Source organism: Macaca mulatta, chromosome 5 (genome assembly GCF_049350105.2).
Source record: "Macaca mulatta isolate MMU2019108-1 chromosome 5, T2T-MMU8v2.0, whole genome shotgun sequence".
NCBI lineage: Eukaryota > Metazoa > Chordata > Mammalia > Primates > Cercopithecidae > Macaca > Macaca mulatta.
The window spans coordinates 178,027,137-178,044,867 of record NC_133410.1 but is presented as its reverse complement, the minus strand read 5'-3'; the positions used below and the strand labels follow the sequence as shown (position 1 = coordinate 178,044,867).

The window sequence follows — 17,731 nt, the reverse complement described above, 5'->3', positions numbered from 1 at the left end:
GTGGTGGTTCACACCTGCGATCCCAGCACTTTGGGAGGCCAAGGCGGTTGGATCACCTGAGGTCAGGAGTTCCAGACCAGCCTGGCCAACATGGTGAAACCCTGTCTCTACTAAAAATACAAAAATTAGCCGGGTGTTGTGGCGCACACCTGTAGTCCCAGCTACTCAGGAGGCTGAGGCAGGAGAATCACTTGAACCCGAGAGGCAGAGGTTGCAGTGAGCCAAAGATTGCGCCACTGCACTCCAGCTTGGGTGACCATAAGATTCTGTTTCAAAAAAAGAAAACCAAAAATAAAGAAATTTAGCAAAATTATAATAATAAAATGACAGATCGTAAAAAAAAAATTTTTTTTAAGCATACAGTAATAGCAGATACAGGAAGCAGCTGCTATTCCTAGTGCTAAGGCAGAGTACCCAAAGAAGACACAAATTTTAAAAGAAACCCTAACCCCATCCTGAAGGCTGAGATTCAGACCTTACTGGGTAGAGTATGGCAGTAGCTGACTCGATGGCACCACAGTGTGGGGCTGGCAAAGAGGAAAGTGTTCACTGTGGAGCTGACGAAACTCCCTGTGAAACTCCCTGGAGTGTCAGTAGAATGTACTGGGAAGCCACTTGAGGAGGGACTGAACTCACTGGGAAGCCTGCTGGGGTGCAAGTGGAACTGGTCTGATGCTGCTCCAGCTGGGATGCTGGCTGAGGCATCAGCAGAACTCTGTGGGAAGCTGTTCTTGCAGGTGCTGCTGAAACTCACAGGGAAGCTGGTAGGGGCACTGGCCAAACACTCCTGGAAGGTGCCTGTAGGGGTGAGTGCTGCTATGTGTCCCACTTGCTGCAGTAACAAGAAGAAAGGAAGCATACTAATCAGGAAGAGAAGCTTCTTCCTTTGCAGTGACCCTCTCAATTTTACTGAGAAAGCTTAATATTGTATTAGCAATCAAAGAGGAAATGTTTACAACGTCCAGCTCTAGCATCACAAGCTGGACAGTGAAGAGTAGATTTGGAGCTGAGGGGCAGTATAACTGGCATGCTGGTCTCATCTATCTTTAAAAAGATGTATTCAAACCTGAGTGGGCCAATTCCATCTTACCCTTTTATCTGTCTTTACTTCAGTCACCACAAGAAGCCTAGGACTCCAGCTTTCCCTCACTGCCTAAATTCTCCCATCGCTGTAAGACTCTGGTCATACCCTGATCTGCCCCCACCCCCTGCATAGTTTTCTATAGGTTGGTGCAAAAGTAATTGGGGTTTTTGTCATTGAAAGCAAAACCCCAATTACTTTTGCACCAACCTATAACCTCTTCCCAGAAAACTCTCTTATAGTACATTCTTGGCAAAATCCACTGTATTTTAAACTTCTAAAAATGTCTTCACCTTTTTTGCTTGAAAACCTGGTTTGTCCCTGAACGCACCGTTCTGCAGCTCTCTTACATGCTGGCTGTTTTCTCTCTCATTCCTTAATACTGAGTGAAGACATAGGATGACTTGCTTTTCGTTGCCAGACTTTCCCTGCTGCCTAACCCTGCCATTCTCTTCATCCCTCTACCTTGATGCTTTTGCTACCAGACTGTATCACCTACTGCTCCTCTGTGTTAGAGTCATTTATAGACCCTTGTCTTTTTTTTTTTTTTTTTTGAAACGGAGTCTCCCTCTGTCGCCCAGGCCGGAGTGCAGTGGCTCAATCTCACAATCTCAGCTTACTGCAAGCTCCGCCTCCTGGGTTCACGCCATTCTCCACCTCACCCTCCCGAGTAGCGAGTAGCGGGGACTACAGGCGCCCGCCACCACGACCGGCTAATTTTGTTTTTGTATTTTTATTAGAGATGGAGTTTCACCATATTAGCCAGGATGGTCTCGATCTCCTGACCTCGTGATCCTCCCGCCTCGGCCTCCCAAGGTGCTGGGATTACAGGTGTGAGCCACTGCGCCCAGCCAACCCTTGTCTTTTGAAGAGTTTAACACCTGACTCACTGTCCTTCCAACATTGTCATAATTCTTTACAGTTTTAGTATAAAAAAAGATGATACTTCCTATAGAATATGGCCTTTTGTTTTCATTTTCTTTCTTTCTCTTTTCTTTTTTTTTTTTTTTTTTTTTTTGAGACGGAGTCTCTCTCTGTCTCCCAGGTTGGAGTGCAGTGGCCGGATCTCCACTCACTGCAAGCTCCGCCTCCCGGGTTCACGCCATTCTCCTGCCTCAGCCTCCCGTGTGGCTGGGACTACAGGCGCCTGCCACGGCGCCCGGCTAATTTTTGTATTTTTAGTAGAGATGGGGGTTTCACCGTGTTAGTCAGGATGCTCTCGATCTCCTGACCTCGTGATCTGCCCATCTCAGCCTCCCAAAGTGCTGGGATTACAGGCGTGAGCCACCGCGCCCGGCCTTTTCTTTTTTTTTGAGAAAGAGTCTTGCTGTGTTGCCCAGGCTAGAGGACAGTAGCAGTGCGGTTATGGCTCACTGCTGCCTCCACTTCCTGAGCTCAAGCAAACCACCCTCCTCAGCTTCCTAAGTAGCTGAACCACAGGCCAGTGCCACTACACCCAGCTAATTTTTTATTTTTTGTAGAGGTGGGGTTGCACTATGTTACCCAGGCTTGTCTCAAACTCCTGGGCTCCAGCAGTGCATGCCTTGGCCTCCCAAAGTGCTGGGATTACAGGCATGAGCCACTGCGCCTGGCTTATTTTCTTGATCATTCTCTTTCAAATATCTTGTCTCCCACTTTAACTTAAAAGTCTCACCTATTGCCGTGCCATTAAAATTTTCATTATCAATAATAAGAACTCTTTCTTAGCCTCATTTATAATCATCCCATTCCCTGGTCACCACTTCCTGTGTTTCTAGCTTATTTCTTTAGGAGTCTGCCTCCAAAACATCTGTCCCATTTGGATCCATGAATCCTAATAGCCTCCTTTATTCCTCCCTCTTTGTTTCTATTTTCCTTACCTGGCTTAAATTCCATATTCATTTATAATAATTTCCAAAAGGTCAGCTCTCTTGCCCTCTCTTCCGTTATTACCAATAACCAATAACCAAAAAAACTTAACTTTGTGAAATCCAACTCTCCACTTCCTTTGTGCCTAAACCTGGTCAGTGGAATATGGCTGGAGAAAGCATATGACTATCGTAACTAGTCTAACTTTCAATATGTAACCAACAATGTCAAATTAGCACCTTCTGGTCACCCTATTATATTTCCTCAGTGTATTTACTCTTCTACTTCCTAGGTGATTATTTTTTTACCTTCTCTTTGCTTTTCACAAGGACCAATATTTTCTTCCTACTTCACTAAGAAAATAGAAGCAATTGGAAGAAAACTTCCCCACATTTACTTCTGCTAGTCAGTCTTACCTGTTGGCAAATATTTTGCCTTTCTTCCTTTTACTTTGGATGACCTGTTTCTGTTCCCAACTAGGGTCAACTCAACTATTTGTATACTGTGATTCTTTTTTGCCTGCTAAAGGACTTTGCGCTCTTTCTTGCATCATTATCCTTTTTTCTCTCTACTGAATCATTCATGTTAGCAAACAAATATCCTGTATCTTAAGTTTTTTTAAAAAGGAACTTTCCCTTATGTCCTTCCAACTACCTCTCTGTATTTCTGGTCCCTTTAACAACAAAACTTTCCCAAAAGATTGTCTATACTGTCTCCAGTTTATTTCATTTTGAACCCACCTCACTCATGGCTTTCTTTGTCGCAGCTGTTATAAAACAGCTATTGTGAAATGGCTCCTGATGTCTGTATTATTAAATCCACGGGTCATTTTTCTTCTTCCTTGACCTCAGTTTTTGATTCACCTGATTGCTCCCTCCTTCTTTCAATATTCTCTTCATTTGAGTCCCTGGTATTACATTCTTCTGATTTTCTTCCTACCTCATTGACTGCTGCTTCTCAGCCTCGTTTGCAAGTTCCTCCTCACCTCCAGGGCTTTTAAATGCTGAGGTGCTCAAGGTCTCAGTCCTCAGATATCTTCTCTTTTGTATCCGTACGAACTTTCTAGAGGATAACATGTATATAAACTGAGTCTCAAATTTGTATCTCCACCTTGGACTCCTTTCCTGAACTTGAGACTGATATCTGTCTTAACATCTCCAGTTGTGTATCTAATAGACATCTCAAAATTAACATATATAAAAATGAACTCTTGATTTCATTCTCTCTCCAAATTGATCTTACTTATTTCAGTAAATGGGAACTCTGCCCTTCCATTTGTTCTCATCTTCCATATTGGAGTCATTATTGACTACTCTTTCTACGTCGTATCCTGTCAATCGTGACTTCAAAACGTATTCACAGTCTGACTACTTATTATTTTTATCACTATATTAGTCCTAGCCACCCTCATTTTCCACCAGGGTTATAATATCAATGTCCTGATTAGTCTAACTGCTTTCAGACTTACCCTTTTCAGTCTGCTCTCATGTGAGCAGCCCAAATGTTCCTTTTATGATGGAAGTCAGATCATTACACTCTCCTGCCTGAAACTTTTCAGTGACTTTTCATCCCACTCAGTAAAAGCCAGGGTCGGCCTGGCGCAGTGGCTCATGGCTGTAATCCCAGCATTTTGGGAGGCGGGCCTCGTGACCTTGATCTCACGAGGTCAAGAGATTGAGACCATCCTGGCCAACATGGTGAAACCCCATCTCTACTAAAAATACAAAAAAAAAATAAAAAATTAGCTGGGCATGGTGGTGGGTGCCTGTAATCCCAGCTACTCAGGAGGCTGAGGCAGGAGAATTGCTTGAACCCGGGAGGCGGAGGTTGCAGTTAGCCGAGATCGCACCACTGCCCTCCAGCCCGGTGACTGAGTGAGACTTGATCTCAAAAAAAAAAAAAAAAAAAAAAAGGCCAGAGTCTTTACAACCATCTATGAAGCCCCTGACAGCCTCATTACTTTTCCAAGCCTCATTTGCTACTCTTCCCTTGCTAGCCGTAGTACAGCCATGCTACCCACACCTGTTGCCCTGCCCTTAAACATGCCAAGTACTTACCTGCAAAAACGAGTTTGTACTTGCTGCTGTCTTTATTTTGAGGTCTGTGCTCAAAACTTGCTTTATGAATAGAGGCTTTCTTGATCACAGTGTATCAAGTAACAACCATCCCTCTACGCCATCCCCACATTTCTAGTCTACTTTACTCTGCTTTGTTTTTCTCCACAATGTTATCCCTTGCTAATCTATTTTCAATTAGTTTATTACCAGTTTCCTCCATTACAGTGCAGAAATTCATGAGGGTGGGGATTTTTGTTGTTGTTGTTCACTGATTCTTGGCAAATAGTTCCTGGCCTCAAGTGATCCACCCACCTCGGCCTCCCAAAGTTCTGGGATTACAGATGTGAGCCACCGCAACCAGGCTAAGCTTTTATTCTTAATGTTTAAAAGTAGCTGCTGAGGTGATGGATATCCCAGTTACTCTTATTTGATCATTACACATTGTATGCATGTGTCAGAATATCACATCTATCCCATAAATATGTACAATTATTATGTATCCATTTTTAAAAATAAAATTTAATGTAAAAAACTACTTCAGGTTGAGGTAATGAACAGAAAGTTCTAGAACATTTGAAATTGACTCTGTACATACGTATCTAATTCTTGAAATAGAGACTTGATTTCTGTTAAAGTTATTTCGTTCTTTCAAGTAATTTGAGTAGTATAACTTTGATCTGTAATTTTTTTCTGTGAAGTATGTATTTTAATAAACACTATAATTTTTAGTGTGCTTTTAAGAGTTTTATATAATAAAAGAATAAAACATCACCAGTATTTACACACTGCATTTAATTTTACTTAATTTTGTTGTGGGACTTCCTATGTGTTTTTTGGGGTTTTTTTTTTTTCTTTTTTTTTTTGAGATGGAGTTTTGCTCTTGTCCCCCAGGCTGGAGTGCAATGGCGTGATCTTGGCTCACTGCAACCTCCGCTTCCCAGGTTCAGGCAATTCTCCTGCCTCAGCCTCCCGAGTAGCCGGGATTACAGGCATGTGCCACCATGCCCGACTAATTTTTTTGTATTTTTAGTAGAGATGGGGTTTCACCATGTTGGCCAGGCTGGCCTCGAACTCCTGACCTCAAGTGATCCACCCGCCTCAGCCTCCCAAAGTGCTAGGCATGAGCCACCATGTTATATTTAAATATATATTGCTTGTATTTTTAATATAGCTTAGAAAGTTTATAGATAATTTTCTGTTTTTACTTAGTGTTATATATACTTTTTGTATATTTTTACTTGTGATTATCAGTGGTTGTATTGTATATCATTGATATGAAATCAGTCAGGTTGGTTGGATTCTTATTAATGTTCTTTTTAAAAAAAAAATTGTGCCCTGGATCAAAATTTCTTTGGAAATATGTTTTATGTTTTCTAATAGAGTTCAGTGAAATATGAATTCAAAGTAAATTTATTTCATGGACCGTTTTTAAGATGCTTATTTATTCTAAATGGTTTACAAATGTAATCCATTTTAATGTTTGGAATATATACACATAGAGTTCTCTGTCTTCCCAGGGAATAAAACTGCCATTGTGGGGGTAGAGAGAGATGGGAAGTTGGGGGTGTTTGTATCTTTATGTCATTATGTCTGTAAGGAATACACGCTCAAGTGGACTTGTACAAGCGAGTTACCTTATCTCTTGGCCATGTATCAGCCTGACTGAATGGAGAGATCAGAACTGTTGGTGAATCTGGATAAATGATATCATAGAAAGTCCCTAGTGTTTGGGCAGGATTGTAGCCAAGTGTATAATCTGTTTCTTCATATGGCTGATAGAATCAAGTAATGTGTTGGTTTTCTTAATGTTTTCCTTATTTTCAGTTAATATTCAGTATATAAAAACAGCATGCTGTGGAATTTTCAGATTTCAATGGATAATATTCTGAATAATATCTCTACTATCAAATATTCTGAATCATAGGCAAATGATTCAGATGGTAGTCATAAATGTTTTGAATTTCAGGCAGAGTCATTGCCCTCAAACTTCATCAGGCAGACAAATATGGTCTGAGCTAGACCATTGAGAACTAAATAATAATCAGCACTTGAAATATTATATAGCTTAATTTAAAAACATTTCGCTGGCTGGGCGCACTGCCTCATGCCTATAATCCCAGCACTTTGGGAGGCCAAGGTGGATGGATCACTTGAGGTCAAGAGTTTAAGACCTGCCTAACCAACATGGCAAAATCCCGTCTCTAGTAAAAATACAAAAATTAGCCAGGCATGGTGACATGTGCCTGTAATCCAGCTACTTGCGAGACTGAGGCAGAAGATTCACTTGAACATGGTAGGTGAAGGTTGTGGTGAGCAGAGATCACGCCACTTCACTCCAGCCTGGGTGACAGAGCAAGACTGTCTCCAAAAAAAAAAAAAAATTTTTTTCTTTTTCACTTAAAACTAAGTTTCTGTGAACAGCAACGTGAAAGTATTTAATGCCACAGAACTGCACACTTAAAAAATGATTAAAATGATAAATTTTGTTTTATGTATATTACCACAATGAAAGAAAAACAACATTTGAAGAAAAGAAAAAGTAGGATAAAAAAGAAACAGCAATCAATTGTGTGGAAAGTTTTTCAAATCTTCTAACAATTGAAAGAATTAAAGGAAAATCAACCCCAGATTTCTGAAGTATTTTAAATATGATTTTTGCATGATTGTAAAAATAGGTTTTTCCCTTGATTTTTTTTTTCTTTTTTCTTTTTTCTTTTTTTTTTTTTTTTTTTTGAGACAGGGCCTGCACTGCACTCAAGCTGTAGTGCAGTGGTGCAATCTTGGCTCACTACAGCCTCCACCTCCCAGGCTCAAGCAATCACCTCAGCCTCCCAAGTAGCTGGGACTACGTATGCACACTACCACACCCAGCTATTTTTTGTGATTTTTGTAGAAACGGGGTCTTGCCATGTTGTTCAAGGTGTTGTCAAACGCCTGGGCTCAAGTGATCCACCCACCTTGGCCTCCCGAAGTGCTGAGATTACAGGCGTGAGCCACCACACACGGCCTTTCCCTGGATTTTTTTATCTCATTTTTTAATCTCATTTTTTAAAAAAAGACTTCTTTTGCAAAACCCTGGAAATTAAAGCATCTTTTAGGTTGAAATTCACAATGACTCGTTAGAGTTTTTAACTTCAAGCCTGAAAAAGGAAAGCTTTAACCACTTAAGATACTGTCATGTTTTAATTGCACAAATTTAAGCTAATGTGCATTAAGTTGTTATTATTCAACCTGTCCACAAAATATTCATGTATTGTAAGACTTTTCTTTACTCCAGTTCCTGTTACAGTCACAGGTTTTTTTTAAAGGCTGTGTTAAAGCAAAGGAGTGGCCATTAAGCCACCAGAGGGAGCTCCTTGAATATATTATATTACACTTTAGTACTTTGGCTGTAATTTTTAAAAAGAGCACAAACAGTTCTCTCAGTGTGGATGTTTTGTGTTTCATATTATCCTCTTCACTATAGAAATAGTGTCCTGAAAATACCTGTGTGATCTTAGAGGAACAGCTTAGTATTTTCATTTCATAAATATTTGAATATCTTACATGTAGGGCAATATGGACCATTAGAAGATGAACACAATCTTTGCCTTCATGTAACTTACCCAAGAGTGTACGAATATGTGAACATTCTCTTCTTATTCCACACTATTGTGTAATATATATAAAATTCAGTTATTTATATTGAGTTGCTGTATTAATGTTTTTAAATTGCTTAATTGTTTGGTGTTGTAGTACACAAATTTTGAGAATGGTTCTAGACTAACTACTAAAGTTAACCTGTGCAACATGTCAAAATATAGAATGTAGGGCTCTGTGTCCACAAAGATGATGATTTAGCAACTCTTGGGATATGTATTTTTAAAAAATAGCTTTATTGAGATATAATTCACATACTATATGTAGTTTGTGAAAAGTTTTCAGTTAAATGGTTTTATGTATTTATAGAGTTGCATAGTAATCTGCACAATCAATTTTGGAACATTTTTATAACCCCAAAGGAAATCCTTTTTCCAGTAGCAGCCACTCCGCATTCTTCCCCCAACCCTGCAGCCCTAGGCAGCCTCTAATCTACTTTCTGTCTCTATACAGATTTGCTTAATCTGAACATTTTATATAAATGGAATCATATAGTATGTGGTCTTTTGTGACTAGCTTCTTTTACTCAGCATAATGTTTTCACAGTTGATCTATGTTGTAGCATGTATCAGTACTTCATTTTCTTTTTATTGCCAAATATTCATTTGTATGGAAGGAATATGTATTTTTACAAAGCTTCTGGGTAACATTCCCCACTGTTTAAATTCTGTATACATAGAACGTACCTTGAAATGTCAGCTGTGTTTTTGTAATGATACTATGAGGAGCATTACAATTTTTATTTCTTGTACTTCAACAACAGTGCCCCCAGAGATCTCTCATAACTATTTTAAAACAAGGGATTGCTATCCATTAGTGATGGCAAAAACATTCTAGTGGGCAAAGAGCAGGGAATTTTTTGTTTGTTTGTTTGTTTCAAGTGATGGAAAGTAGCAGGGTCTGCTATACATAGCGAAGATATTTTATGAAACTTAGGGGTGTGTATGTATCTTCACTGAGTCCAGATGGGAAATATACTTCTTATTGTGGGTTGCCTTTAGAAAAAGTTTGAAAGCTAATGTTCTTTAAATATTTCAGTATTGTTTTTATGTCATCAACTCTAGTGTCTTTTCTGGGGTAATGTGGTAATGTAAATGGTTAGCTTAGATAGGAGTTGAATTGAAATAACTAGCCAAAATTAGAGGTTAGGAGTTAGGAACTAATAATACGGTGAGGGCGTGGGATAGTTCTAAGAACCGATTGCTTGGGTTATTTTGTCAGAGAATAAATGCATTCTTTAGTTAATCATAAGAGAGGAATCAGGTGTGAGATTTAGTACCGCTTAGCACATTGTTACTATAGCCTTGAGTTAAAACATATTATACCAATAAAATTGGCTTATGATCATTTAATTAAAATGCCAAAGCACATTACAAAAGACTCGTTATTATCATTTATAAGTTTATTAACCCATTGGATGGTATTACATATTTTAAACATCAGCATTTTCCTGGGCTCATACGCAATAATGTATTCATTAAAGCAAAATAGTTGTGTTTCATTAGAAAGAAATATGCAGTTTAAATTATACCATTGCTTTCGAAAGCAGAAATGTTATCCTTTTGAATTGTTTTCAGTGAAAGTAAATTTTTGTGTGCCTTTCTGATTTTTTAATATATTGTGAGACATTTATTTCAAAAATGCTGTGAGAGTCATGCTTATTTTGTAATATTTTGAATTTGCTTTTCAGGGTTAGAATTTTAGTGCCTATCTGTTATGGTCATTCTACATAATTTAGAAAACTGAAGCAAGGGATAATTTATAAAACTAATTTTATACCAATGACTTTTGTTAAAATATAGCTGCTGTTAAAATGGAATTATTAGTAGAGACAACTTTTTTTTTAACACTTTTTTTTTTATACTTTAAGTTCTAGGGTACATGTGCACAACGTGCAGGTTTGTTACATATGTATACATGTGCCATGTTGGTGTGCTGCACCCATTAACTCATCATTTACATTAGGTATATCTCCTAATGCTATCCCTACCACTCCCCCCAGTAGAGACAAATTTTAATGATATAATCAAATGCTGAATTATTTTATTAATAATGTAAATGACCATCAAAGTATTTTTCCCAAGTAATTTTTTTAAGTAAAGTCTGCTTTCCTTTGTATCAAAATCCAGTGTAGGTGAAAAATTGTACAGTATGCTTTTAAAATCATTTTTTCTAAGGTGACTAAAAAATGTAAACACTGGTACATGATAGAATAACTTAAACTTTTCTATAAATTGTTATCTTTTTTGGTATATAGAATTGTATTTCGAATTGTTTGAAAAATTGGTCATGCATTAGGCTTAACCTTGATTACAAAATTGTGTAGTTAACACGGGGTAAAATAAAACTGTAGGTCACTTGTAAGAACATATGCAGAAATCCTGGAAAAAAGAAAAGGACTTAAAAAGGGGGAAATCAAGCAGTTTATCAAAAAATAATTAGTAATTATCAGACAGGATTTATTGGAGTAATACAGGGATGTTTCAACAGTAGAAAACCAATTACTGTAATTTTACTGCATTAGCAGATTAGAGAAGAAAACCATATAAAAATCATCTTGGTAGATGCTGAAAAATCAGTGAAACTTAACACTAACTTTTGTTTTTAAAAGTTTGATTCAAGAAACAGAAGGTAAGTTCTTAATACAGTATGTATACACACCTGAAACCTATGGCAGGCTTTATACATAATGATGAAACATTGGAATCATTATTATTAAAGTCAGGAACAAGACAGAGGGATGTGCTGCCATTGCCGTCGTTTAATTATGCCAGAGGTTCTAGATAGAGCAATTAAAAAGAAAGAAATGTAATTAGAAGAGGAGAGAAAACATAGACATGTCATATTTACATTTGATATGATTACCTAGAAAATCTTGGTGAAGCAGCATTAAACTATTAATAAATTAAAGTGGCCTGATGGAAGGGCAACATATAAAAATTAAATGATTATAAAATAAATGGAAAGAAATACCCAGACACCCCCCAGATACTTTTATTTTTATTTTATTTTATTTTATTTTTTTGAGACAGGATCTCACTCTGTCAGGCTGGAGTATAGTGATGTGTTCATGGCTCACGGTAGCCTCTACCTCCTGGGCTCAAGGGATCCTTCCACCTCAGCCTCCTGAGTAGCTGGGGCAACAGGTGCGGGCCACATGCCTGGCTAATTTTTAAAAATTTTTTGTAGAGATGGGGACTTACTGTGTTATCCAGGCTGGTCTCAAACTCCTAGGCTCGAGCAGTCCTCCTGTCTTGGCCTCCCAAAGTGCTAGGATTACAGGTGTGAGCTACCACACCAGCCCTGCCCCCGAATACTTTAGAATAGACCTAATGAGTAAAGTATAAGATAATTGTGAAAGAAAGGAATCAAAATTAATAGAATGTTATATATCCATGAAGAAAACAGATGCAGATACAAATAATAACATGAATGAACCTTGAAAACAGTGTTGAGCAAAAGCAAGATACGAAAGAGTATATACTGTATGATTCCATTAACAACCCCAAAGCTAGGTAAACAGTATATAAAGGAAGAAATGTAAATATCTAATATATACCATTATGCATTTCATCCATGTAACCAAAAACCACTTTTACCCCTAAAGCTATTGAAATTTTAAAAATTAGTCATTTTTCCATCTAATAACACATTAATATTACATGTATGTAAAAATTATAGCTAAAATTATTGTATGTATATAGTTGAACTGTATATATATATATCTAAGTACATAAAATAATCTCTAAAGAACACTAATGAAAGTATTAACAGTAGTTACTGTTACCTCTGGAGGTGGAGAGCAAAATAGACCATAAATTTTTAATCTTGTTTGAATTTTATATACTGAATATATAGTCACTATTTTGTTTTTTTTTAATTATCTCCATCATTGGGCTTTTGAAATGATATTCTATGATAATACGAGAAAACTTAAACATCCATACCTGAGCACAAAACTGTTCAGTTGATGATTGGGGAAGGACCCTTTTCCACAGTTTCTTTGAATCTAATGTTTCTCTTTGTTTAGCAGCATATCAAAGACTACAATGTTTTTTATTTTTAAAGATAATGTAATTTGGAAGAGAGTTATGGAAGTATTGACTTTACCTTTTTCTTATTTTAAATTTCTGTAAATTTGGGATTTTTTTCAAATAAGTGCCTCAGAATCTTTAATTTGTAGTTTTACTTTTTGTCCAGGCCCATCAAACTCCAGAGAAGAGAGTGAATATTGGAGAAGAAAGGAGGAAAATGTCTGAGGTATAAAGACATCTGTCTGGTTATTTTAAAGCTTTGCAAACATAATTTTAAAAAAGAAACAAAATCCTACTCTAAAGCCTCCAAACCTTCCTTATTTCTTTCAAACAAATACCTGTAACTTCTTTTTTTTTTTAAAAAAAAAAAAAAAGAAAAAGAAAAGAAAAACCTCATTGAACATACCTCTGCCATTGGCGTACTAACTTTCCTGATGAAACTAGAAAAAATAGGAATTATCATTGATAAAAATGTTCTTTTTTTTATTTAAGGAAGCAGCAAGAAAGAGAAGGCTGGAATTTATTGAAAAAGAAAAGAAACAAAAGGATCAGGTAGTTTTTTGCTCTTGCTTTTCTACCTTTGGCAAGTTGTAAGTGATAATAGGTTCAAGAGTTGTAAGAAGCTTGTCTTTAAAATTGTTACAGATTATTAGTTTAATGAAGGCTGAACAAATGAAAAGGCAAGAAAAGGAAAGGGTAAGAGGATAATCTATTAAATATACTTCTTCCTTAAGGAATACACTGATTTTCAGTTTATTGCTAAATGTATTACATGTATTTTATATTAAATACTTGAAATGGTGTTTTGTTTATTTCTTTTCCCCAAAGTTGGAAAGAATAAATAGGGCCAGGGAACAAGGATGGAGAAATGTGCTAAGTGCTGGTGGAGGTGGTGAAGTAAAGGTAGGCATTTTATACCAATATGGTTATACTACCGTTTTTCCCTCCAGTTTCACCTTGTTCTTTAAAATGCATGTACCTTGGGTTTTCTTTTTTTCTTTAGTGTACAATTAATTTTTACCTAGAATTCTTCAACATTTATTATGAATACTTAGTTTTCCTGCATGTGTCTGATATATAACTTGTATTGCTATTGTGCGACTATACTCAAAATTGCTTTAAAAGTTTTTTGTAAAGACTATGATAACATTATTCCTGTCAGAGGAATTATTAAAAATGATACACAATTCGTGACACTGCAGCCTAAAATCGTTCTGTAATTTCATGTAGCCTTAAAGATTAAATTCTCAGAAGACGCTTCTTAATCTGATCCCTGTTGTCTCTCCAACTTCATCTCCATCCATTCCCTACCACACACCCTATGCTGTATTCATGCTGAAATGAAGACCATATTTGTAGTTTCATCACTGTATGTAGTCTGCCGAATCTCTTTGTCTTTGCACTTCTGTTTGCCTTTACTTAATAGCACTCCTCCATCCCTCCTCACCCTCACCCCCACCTCCATCCATTTACCTAAATAACCAGTTACCTAGATGAGTTAATCCAAACATTCCTTCTGGGTAGATGCACACTATTTAACTTTGGGCACATTACTGAACTTTTCTGAGCTTTGGTTTCTTGATGGGAAAAAAAAAAACACAAAACTTTTTTTCTGAGAACAGTGCCTGGAACCTGTCTGGCAAGGACTTCTATAGTAATTTCACTTTCCTTTCTTTGTTCTGCCATTCTGAATCTTGTACTTCCTCTTTTGCTCATATAGCATCCTACACACATGTCTATTTGTAGTAGGTAGAATTCTAAGATGGTCTTCAAGATTGTCGACCCCTAGTATACACACCTTGTATCATTCCATTCCCTTGAGTGTAAGTGGTACCTGTAAATACTGTGGTATAGCAGCTCACTTGATTAGGTTATGTTATATGGTGAGTGGTGATGGCATGGTCCCTCCCAGGGTTACATTAACATATAAGACTCCTTCATAGCTGACTGGAAGTGGAAAAGAAATTAGAAAGATATAATTCTGCTCACCTGGAAGATAGTAAACATTCATGTGGCAAAACAAAACAGTAGAGATGACCTCTGCAAGTAGTGGTCTCTGATGGGCAACTAGCAAGAAAATTGTGGTCCAAGTCATACAGTCACAAGGAAATTAATTCTGCCAAGAACCAGTTAACTTGGAAGAGATCCCGAGTCTCACTTGAGAATTGTAGCCCTGGCTGACACCTTGATTTCTGCCTGGTGAGATCCTGAGGAGGGGACCTAGCTAAATGCACCCAGACTCCTGAGCCGGGGGAACTGAGATTATAAATAGATACTCTTTTAAGCTGCTAAATTTGTGATAATTTGTTATACAGCAATAGAAGATGAATGAGCTAATTTGTATCACTGAATAAACTGTAAGTCAGTATATCTTTTTTTTTTTTTTTTTTTTTGAGATGGAGTTTCGCTCTTGTTGCCCGCCTAGAGTGCAATGGCACAATCTTGGCTTTCTGCAACCTCTGCCTCCTGGGTTCAAGCGATTCTCCTGCCTCAGCCTCCAGAGTAGCTGGGATTACAGGCATGCATCACCATGCCCAGCTAATTTTGTATTTTTAGTAGAGACAGGGTTTCTCCATGTTGGTCAGACTGGTCTTGCACTCCCGACCTCAGGTAATCTGCCCGCCTCGGCCTCCCAAAGTGCTGGGATTACAGGCGTGAGTCACTGTGCCCGGCCTAAGTCAATACATTTGCAAACTATAAGTTTCACTCACCTATACCCATTAATCTTGATATTTGAATGTACAATAGATAGATACTTATAAAATTGGATCGATTACAATTCTTACTTGTTTTTTTCCCCAGAAGTTATAATTTGAGTAAAAGTTTGTTTTATCTAGACATATACATTCTGCCCTGCATTTATAGATTTGTTTTTCAGTCTCTTGAGATGCAGAAGTTCTTCATATCATATTAATAATTCATTAAGAGTAACTTTTTCCAAATTTGTATTAATATAGATTATACAGTGTTTTTAGTAGTATAATTTTATCTTACCTTTAAATAGAACTTATTATCTCCTAAATGATCAGGAATGACTCAGAATCTGGCCCATTCTAAAATAACTAACCTCATATCTTATCTGATTGAAAAGAGAAAGCTTACCAACTTGTACACCTTCAGATCTTGTCAAGCTTTTTTTAATCAAGTCCATGATTAGCATTGAAGTTTTGATGATTTTTTCTTCTCCCTTTTGTGTAATAAAGTGCTTTTTCCTGTGATGTCTAATATAGTTTAATCAGTTTTATTAATGTGTAGTAACTGAGACAATTTTCAAGTTAGATACTGTGTGCTGAATAGATTTCTGTGTCAATTTATAAACTTCTGTAATGTTTTCATTGAAGACTAATAAAACAATTTATCTTCCATGATTTAGAGGAAATTCTATGTCAGGGTCTATATTTATTCCTCATTGAGTTTGAAATATTTTAACTGTTAGGCTGTTTGATTTCTGTGTAGTTGATAAGGACCTGGAGGCTCAATGTAATATGAATCAAATTAAGGAGATCCCCAAAAGAAAGATAAAACTAAAACTAAAGGAAGTATTTCAAAATTAATACTATTATTACATACTTCTAAATAAGAGGCATTATTATTCATAGTATAAATATCCAATGTAAATGTTTTTGATCATTTAGTATCTGCAAAATCTGGACCTTCTTTGCCTTATCCACTTTTAATGTGTCTTTTATGAATGTGTTTTAGAAAAATTATATATTCCACATTTATGGTTATATGGTGATTATAATATGGAAGAGGTGTATCTCGTTTGAAAATATATTGGAATACCATTTGGCAGTAAAAAGAATAGCCTGTTTATACGTGCAAAACCATGGATCAATCTTAAAAACCTGTGAGTGAAAGAAACCAGATAAAAGAGTACATATTTTTTATTTCATTTACATGACATGACAGGAAAGGTGAATCCAACCTGCAGTGACAGAAAGCAGATCAGTGGTTGCTGGCAGTGGGAGCATTTACTGCAAAGGAACACAGGGGAACTTTCTGGGGTAATGAATATGCTTTTGATTGTGGTAGTGGTTATGTGAGTGTCTACATTTGTCAGAATTCAACCTGTGCTTATAATTGGTGAATTTTTATTGCACATAAATTATGTCTCAAACAAACATATTTCATCAGTATTCTAATACAGTATTTTCAACATTATTTTGAGTATGAGCATCTTCTGAGATGTTTACATACTTTTGTTTTTGCTAAAGAGAAACAGAACACTCAGCCAAGTTAAGATGATATTAGCATTGGACTAAACTCGAAGAGTAACCGGTTTCATAGGAAATATGACTACCTTATAACAGAATTCTGATTCTTGACTTCAGGTGTACATTTTGAGGATGTATGTAAGGACCACCTTGATGGAGTTTCCTATTCTAGTAATTTTCATCACTTGTTATTTGAACATCTTTAATCAGTTATCTATGTTTATCTTGTATTGCTTTTTTTTTAAATAATGCTTATAAAATAGTGTGCAGCTTACAGGATATTAAGACAAATTTTATCTTATTGGGTTACACTGAAGTTTCTTTTATTGGATTCTGACATCTTTCTTTCTTTTTTCTTTCTTTTCTTTCTTCCTTTCTTCCTTTCTTTCCTTTCTTTCCTTTCTTTCCTTTCTTATTGAGACAAGATCTCACTCTCTTGCTATAGTTCAGTGGTGGGATCATGACTCACTGTAGCTTTGACCTCCTGGACTCAGGTGATCTTCCCATCTCCCCATCTTAGCCTCCCGAGTAACTGGGACTACAGACGCATGCCACTGTGCCCGACTAATTTTTTGTATTTGCAGGGATGTGGTTTCGCCAAGTTGAGCAGGCTAGTCTCGAACTCCCGAGCTCAAGTGATCCACCTACCTCAGCCTCCCAAAGTGCTGGGATTGCAGGCATGTGCCACTGTGCCTGGCCTTTGTTTCTTTTTTTAACCAGACATTTTCCTTAAGATGTTATCACCTGGAAGTTTTCCCTTTTTTACTCTCAGTATTGTGGCTTCTGTTCTTATCACTTCACATGCTCAGAAAACAGTTTTTTAAAGGCTTCCACTCAGCTTTAGTCATATCTGGT

General features: G+C 37.0%; 1 protein-coding gene across 17 annotated transcripts in view; it reads left to right on the top strand.

Annotated features, from left to right (window-relative positions):
* The window catches only part of NEK1 (NIMA related kinase 1), a 199,441-nt gene that overhangs the window by 35,922 nt on the left and 145,788 nt on the right, over positions 1-17,731 (top strand). For all 17 annotated transcript variants that reach the window (XM_078002440.1, XM_078002438.1, XM_078002434.1 and 14 more), the window contains 4 exons: positions 12,826-12,885; positions 13,152-13,211; positions 13,305-13,355; positions 13,488-13,562. In XM_078002440.1, the coding sequence (XP_077858566.1) occupies positions 12,826-12,885; positions 13,152-13,211; positions 13,305-13,355; positions 13,488-13,562 (246 nt within the window). The remainder of the gene's footprint in view (positions 1-12,825; positions 12,886-13,151; positions 13,212-13,304; positions 13,356-13,487; positions 13,563-17,731) is intronic.